The sequence below is a fragment of the Sturnus vulgaris genome, chromosome 2 (genome assembly GCF_052056855.1).
Source record: "Sturnus vulgaris isolate bStuVul1 chromosome 2, bStuVul1.hap1, whole genome shotgun sequence".
Classification (NCBI taxonomy): domain Eukaryota; kingdom Metazoa; phylum Chordata; class Aves; order Passeriformes; family Sturnidae; genus Sturnus; species Sturnus vulgaris.
In genome coordinates, this window is record NC_142244.1 from 2,238,405 (window position 1) to 2,245,590 (window position 7,186).

The 7,186-nt window shown below is 46.2% G+C and overlaps 1 protein-coding gene and 1 long non-coding RNA gene across 3 annotated transcripts in view; one reads left to right on the plus strand and one right to left on the minus strand.

Moving 5' to 3' along the window:
* The window catches only part of CBLB (Cbl proto-oncogene B), a 127,826-nt gene extending 125,420 nt beyond the window's left edge, over positions 1 to 2,406 (minus strand). The window contains exons 1-2 of one of the 2 annotated variants that reach the window (XM_014889718.2): positions 2,245 to 2,406; positions 1,144 to 1,302 (exon numbers count right to left, since the gene is read on the minus strand). In XM_014889718.2, the coding sequence (XP_014745204.2) occupies positions 1,144 to 1,302; positions 2,245 to 2,406 (321 nt within the window). The remainder of the gene's footprint in view (positions 1 to 1,143; positions 1,303 to 2,244) is intronic. The other variant, XM_014889719.2, reaches the window with a different exon arrangement.
* Positions 2,407 to 2,776: 370 nt separating this feature from the next.
* LOC148224600 (uncharacterized) lies at positions 2,777 to 6,570 on the plus strand. Its single transcript, XR_015799465.1, has 3 exons — positions 2,777 to 3,188; positions 4,188 to 4,292; positions 4,366 to 6,570. It is a non-coding gene; the product is annotated as an uncharacterized LOC148224600 (long non-coding RNA).
* Positions 6,571 to 7,186: the final 616 nt, after the last annotated feature.

Consider the following 7,186-nt stretch of genomic DNA (forward strand, 5'->3'; position numbering starts at 1 on the left):
TGGAAATACAGACACTATTCTTGGAGCATCAAAAAAGAGCCTACAAGGACTTAAGAAATACTTTAACACTTGTAAAGATATATTACATGAAATGGTCTCCACCTTGCCAGTATAACTAATTATGAACGTGAAGACTTATTGAACATCTTATTTCACAAGAGCCACAAGGAAAGCAAGGAGCTGCATTAAATCATAGAGAATCACAGAGTTCAAAAGTGGTAACTGTCACCATACAGACCCAAGGCCAACAGGTAGTAATCCTCACTGCTCAGCAGTTTCAAGAGGAAGCTTTTAAGTATCACCCCGTGTGCAAAGCAGGGTGCGTGCATCTCCTGAATAGCAACCCATGTTGTAATCAAACTCTTCTTTACCACCGGTAAGGCACTCTCCTAGATAATATATCATGATACAAGCTGTCATTTCAAAGAATACTAAACAAAATATATCAGGCTGGCAAGGGGAAGCATAAGAGCTAAAAGTCTAAGGTCTATCCCCCCACTTCCTGAAAAATGAGTTTCAGTACAGTGTATTTCTAGTTTCAAAATTAATAGTAGACGTACTTATAAGCCATTAAAATGCAGAACACATACTTAAAAAGTTAGGCATGCCATACTAATCTGTTTACTAAACTGACAAGAGTGACATCCCCCAGTCCCCACGCACATTCCTAAAAGCACAAACACATCTATGTTGCCATCACCAACATATCTCACAGGACAATTAGCTTAACTGAAGTTTAATACTTCAGAGGTCTTGTTTGCAGACTAACAGTGTGACATAACACGAAACACAGAATATGTGATTACAAGTCTAAGTTAAGCAGCTTTTTGTTAGGACAGCTCTGCAACTTTGAGTCATTTTAAAGGATCTGAAAATAACAATAGCCTAAGGCAAACACACATTTGTTTTCCTTCCACAAACCAAGATTAAAAAAAACATAGCCAGAGGCCACTGGAAAGGGAAAGAAAAAAAAATAAAAAGACAAATGATGCTTAAATAACCTAAAACATAAGTCCCCTAACTTCCCGAGGCAGAGGCAGCACAGCACTCAGAGCTGCAGGAAGAAGCTGTTTGCCCCTGTGTACCTATTTGAATAGCCCCATTCTTCACTGTGTGTATACATGGACGCACAGAGACACCCACCACTTTGTCCATAAGCTTCCAGGTCTTCTCCACAGTCCTGCGGTCAGCAGCTGCCTGCTTGGGGGGGCCCACAGCATCCTGAATGGCATCGATGAAGCCCAGAATCCGTCCCTTGCGTGGGTTCCGGCCGTTCAGGGAATTGGCCATCTGGGACTCAAGCTGGCCGCAAGGACAGAGAAACACAGGCTCACAAGGTGCTCCAAAAACATCGTGTCACAGAACCCGCCGCAGCCTGCGAGGCAACATTTCCTTCTCCACGGGCAGGAAAGGGCAGGACCGGGGCATGTTTAGGAACAAGCTTAACTTTTCACGACAAACAGCGTAAACCCACCTGGCCCGGGTTTACATTGGCAGAAGAGATCGCAGATTTAATGTCAACACAGACACTCGGGAGGGGGGAACACACCGCGCCCGGTTACGCGCCGCGCCCCTGCCCGTCCCTGCGCCCGCCGGCCGCGGGCACATGCCCGGCACCGCACAACAAAAGAGGCCGCGGCAGAGCGGGGGCAGGAACGGGAGGAGGGAGCAGAAGGAGGCAGCGCGGGCAGCAGGCAGGCAGGAACCCGCAGGGCAGGCGGGGGCAGAGGCGCGCACACGGACCTGGCTCCCGGGGCACGCACACACACGGACCGGCACCGCACGGCCGGGTGCCAAGGGCGAGAGCGGCCGCCGGGAGAGCCGGGAGCAGGCGGCGGCTGGGAGGCTCCTCAGCCCCGCGGCGGAGCGGAGCAGAACGCAGGCAAAGCGTCTCTCCGAACGAGTCTCTCCTACCTCCGGCCGCGGCAGCTCCGGTGCCGCGGGAGGCAAGCGGAGCGCATCCCGCCCCGCTCCGCGCCGGCCGCCCCGCAGGACTCTGCCCCGTGCGGCTGCTGCTGGCGGCGGCCGGGCGAGCGCTGCCCCACGGGCAAGCGTGGAGAGCCACTGCCCCGCCGCCCGCGTCGCCCTCCCGTACCCCAGCCCAGCCCGCACGGTGGGTGGGTGGGAATGAGCGCGCGTGTGTGGAGAGTCCTACAGGCACATGCAAAAGAGATAGAGAGAGAGAGATAAAGAGAGAGAGAGAGAGAGAGAGAGAGAGAGAGAGAGAGAGAGATGCACACGCACAGGTCTGTCTATGGCACCGCTCGCAGCCCCCGGCAGGCTGTGGTCTCCCCGCACTCCTAGGAAGTGAGGCTGGCTCCCCGGCGGCGGCGGCGGCCCCGCTCCTTCTGCCGCGCCCGCCCCCTCCCCGCGGCGCGCTGGCGGCCGCTCCTCTCCTCGGAACATACCCACCCCCGGGACAACACTCCGTGCGCGCCTGCGCGCCGCGCCACCAACACGGCCCCCCGCCGGAGGGCGGCAGCGCTGCCTCATCACAGCCAGTCGCCAGGGCAGATTTGCTTGATTGACACAGCATCCAGCAAATGGGCGTGTGTGCGGGCACGGGGCGGGGCAGAGGCCGGGAGCGGGCTCGGGAGCGGGCTCGGGATGCGGAGGGGGTGGGAAGGGGTGGCCGGCCGGCAGGCGGGGGAGCGGTAGCAGCAGCAGGGCCGGGCTCGGGCTCGGGCTCGGGCCCGGGCCGAGGGGCTCCGGTCCCACCTGGTCCCGCCGGCTGAGGGCCAGCCTGAGGCCTTTGGAGGTGGTGGGGGCCGGGCCGGGCCGGGCCGGGCCGGGGTTGCCTTCGTGAGGACGCTGAGATTGTCCCTGGCTGTGGGGTCTGCGGGGGCTGTGGCAGCGCGTCCCTCCCTCCCCTAGTGAGGTTGTGGGACCGCGGCCTGCTGGAGCGTTTAGAGTGTGTGAACAACTGAGAGTTTCTGCCGCCTTGAGTGCGCTGCCTTTGCGCTTCCCCTTCGCGCTTTTGGGAGTTTGCTGGGGTTTTTTTGTGGCCACAAAAGAACAAGAGCTTTTTTTCCCTCTGTCTGGTTTCTTTTCTTGTTTTATTGCTTTTTTCCTTTTTTCTTTTTTTTTTTTTTTTTTTTTTTTTTTGAGAATGAGGGAGTTTTGCTGAAATTTCCATATTTTCATACTGTGAATGGGCTGGAGAGCTCCGAAAAATGGTGGGGGAAAATGTAAGCACTTTCTAGTTTAAAAAGCCCTTTTAGATGCGATTATTTTGATACGAGCCCTTCCCCTGGGGATATGGTAAATAAAATTCAACTGCTTGTTACGCTTGAATGCTGCAAAGAATGAGGTTTACCTGCATTGGGTACAAGACACTTGACTTCAAATCCGTTTGAAGATTGTCCAGGAAGTAATTATACTTTACAAGAGTTAATCTTCTAATGGGCTGGCATAAAAGGAAACAGAAATGCAACACTTAGCATCAAAGTTTTTATTTACTAAAGACAATTGTATTAGAGGAGTATTTTTGAGTTTTGATGTTCAAAATATCTGCAAATATGGTTTTCATAGTGGTTTTCTCTCCAAATATTTTCTTTTTAAACAGTTTGCTCTTTTTCTTGTTTTTTTCCCTACTTGGATTTGACTTTTAATAAAATCAGAGGTAAAACAGTAGAAAAACTCGCAATTCTTCACAGAGTATTACTGTGTTGCTTTTATTCATGTTGTTATAAGTATTTTTATTGCAGGTATCTTCCTGTTGATTTAAAATATGCCATGTTATTCTTTCGAACACACAATAAAATCATATCAATAATGTCTTCCACAAAGGTTGTTCCTCTATAGCTTTTAAGTATGAATTGGCAGTTATTTGCCTTAAGTGGGTTGTAAGTTTCTCATTTTATTGTAGTCTCTGTAAATTACTCTCTTCCCTGTGTTAGTTTAAAACATCTCTCTGGCAGATGTCCCTAACCCTTTTTCCTTTGGAGCTCAGCTTTCATAAGATTAAGTTGGTAGTGACTGCTCACTCTGTTGCTATCTCTCACTTGGATGCGAAAAAAGCAGAGGAGCTGACGCTTTTGCAGAACTTGTAAAGTCTTTGGTTCCTGTTCCTGATGGTTTTGCTTTCATTGTTGTTTTGTCATTCCCTTCATCCCCCTCGCTCTGCCATGAGCTGTGATGTGTGAGCTCTTGGTAGCCGTCTGGGGCTGAGTCATGGTGTCTTGCAGTTCATCCGAGTGCAGGGCCGGCAGGAGCCAGCAGCTTGCTTCCCTGCATCCCTCTGCATCTGTGCTTCATCTGTTGTTGAGGGAGTAGCCAGCTCCATGGGGAAGGTGAGTGGTTTTCAAGCAGTGTTCTCTCATTGCCTGTGCTGTACAGTAAGTACAGATATTCTGGGAATTGCAGTCCTCCGGGAGTCATGTGAGTACACTGGAAGCAAGCCAGCTGGGAGAGCAGGTGGAAGAGATACCTACAGCTTCAGCATCGAGGCTGTTCAAGATGGGTCAGGATTCTGCAGGCTGTGCTGTGGAAGGATGAGGAGAAACAGCAGTACTGATGTGGCATCAGTCACACAGTGTGACGAGGCTGTTTGACAGAAGGCAGCTGAGAGGACCGGAGCAAACACAGCAGTGTTTGAAGTTCAGGACATGTCTTGTTAGCAGTTAGCACACAGAGACTTAGCTTGCCCGATGGATCTGTGGGGTACATAAGGATTAAAGGTGGTCGGTGAAGGCACTGGGCGCCTGGAATATTTTAATACAGGCCAGCAGCACTGTGTTAATGTCCAAGTATTCCTCGTGCCCAGGCTCTGTAATAGACTAAACTAATGAGCTAACCTGCTATGTATAGATCCACTGAGAGACCACGGGGTTTTTCAGTGCAGAAACCTAGGTCAGGTACTTTAAATCTCTAGGAAAGAACATATTTCTGTTTGGGCTACATGTAAGGTACATGTGTAAGTTGGTGTCTAAGGTCCAAAAATTTTGTATATGCAGTTAAAATGGCTCCACAGATCTCTTTTACTTACAAGCTCCCCAATTGGATGTTTATTCTACTTGTTATTATACTAAAGACAGTTTGGAACTGTGATTTAATCGCTCTATGAAAACACTACAGAATAAAGCACAGTAAATCTGAGGCCTCAGATTTTGAGATTTGTAAGTTACATGAGACTGATTCTCAGCCTAGTCAAGGTACTAATCAGTCATGTAATTATGACAACATTTGGATGTCATCCAGGATTTGGTAAAATTCTGTAGAGAAAATTGTAAAGTAAAGGTGGTTGGGAGTCAGAATATGATGAAGGAATCAAGACAGTATAGAAGAAGCCTTGAATTGCACTCTCTTAAGTCCCTTTATAAAGTAGGGATTTTAGGTCTAAGCATTTTACTGAAAATCAAAATCATGTGACTTCTTGAAAAGCCCAGGTGCTTGGTAGGGACAAAACAGATAAAAAAGATTAAGCTAACAGTTACATTTGTCCATTGTAGTATTTTCCTATCTGTTAACTGGTTTGGGTTTTACTGGTTTTTGTTGAGGTTTTGTTTTGTTTTGTTGTTTTTTTGGGTTTTTTTAACTTTCCTGGTGACTCTTATTCTTCTGGAGTTATTAGACTGCCTTATGAATGAAACTTTATGTTGGTGCTTGTGAATGAATTCCATTCCATCAAAGAGCAATTGACAGGCATTGGAAAGCAAGAGAGATGTTTTGGTTTGGTTTCCTTTGTTCATCAGCTATTAAAATATTACTGGTTTTCTGCAGACAGTCAATGCATGTAATTTGGGAGCTTTTGTCATTTGGGTGTTTTTTGCTGTGGTACAAGTGGTTTTGTACCCAAATAGACTGAAACATAAGAACAATGAAGAGTAGGCTCTATCTATAGCTACATAAATAAGGTATATAATATGCTGAGTTAAGGGATATGGTGGCAATGCTTGTAAAGGTTAAGTCATGCATTTCAAAAATTGAATGTGAAGTGACTTCTTGCTAATTGTACCACAATATCCTGGTTATCCCAGCATCCTTAAACTTTCAAATTTATCTCTAGATGTTTTGACTGAATATGTACAATGTGATGCAAAGGCAGCTGTTCATGGGGGTGTAGCATTCTGCGGTGCAGGGCCAGGCAGTGGTTTAGTGGCTGAGCTCTGAGAAGGTCATCCTCTTCTCAGCATGTGCAGTGCCCCAGCAAAATGCAGCTGGTCCCTCTTTGCAGGGAAGCTGAAGCTTTAAGGGTCACTAGAACCTACTGCTATTTTGGTGCCCTGCATTTATCTGTTCTGTAAAAACACCAAGCAAACAAAATCAACAAACAAGAAACGCCACCACCACAACCCAAACAAACAAAACAACCAAAAAAGAGAAAAGATAATTATTGTGACAACAGATAACACTTAAGTTCCAGAACTATTTGCTTAGACACATTTTGGCTAGCCTATTCTAGACAGATATAATATCTTAAGCTACCCTTCTCCCATATCCAATTACTGCATAATCACCTGTAATAGTTGTTAAGAATATTAAACTGGAGTAAATGCAAAATGCTTCATGTTATTATTTTGCAGTGCCCTCAAGAATTGCTGGATCTTTAGATCTAAAAAAAAAAACCCAAAAAACGGTTGATATGCTGCAAGCCAGCGTCATGGGTGATTTCTAGAATAGACTGCAGTTTTCTTACTTGAGTTTTATTGTAGGAAACTGAGAGACAGAAAGCAAAACCAATCACCTGTAACACTTAATATTCTCTTATTGATAATTTAAGTTGGCACAAAAATAATAATAATAGATGCTTTTCCTGCCTTAGTGGGCAATTATTTAGAGAAAGTTAGTGATGAGAGTGGCAGTTTGTTGTCAGATTATTATCTAGTTAATTTGGCTACTGTTATTTTTCATCTATTTACTTATCTTAAGTTTTTCATAGTCATCAAGTACTCAAGCTTGCTTTTTAAAAAAAAATTGTTACTGCTTTCTGGAAGTGAAAATATTTTTTTTGACACATGAAATATGCATAGTGTAATAGTTTAACCCATTTTGCTGTTTAACTACTGCAAGAAAGAAAAAAAAAAAAAAGGCTGTCTTTCCAAGTTTCTCTGTACTGAAAAGATCCATCATTGCTCCAGCAGGCAGTTGCAGTACATATGATGATAATACAGTGTTGCTGTATTAGTTCCCTCTGCTGAGTAATTAGATCCTCTTTTTATCCTTGATGTGGAAAGGCAAGCTAAAT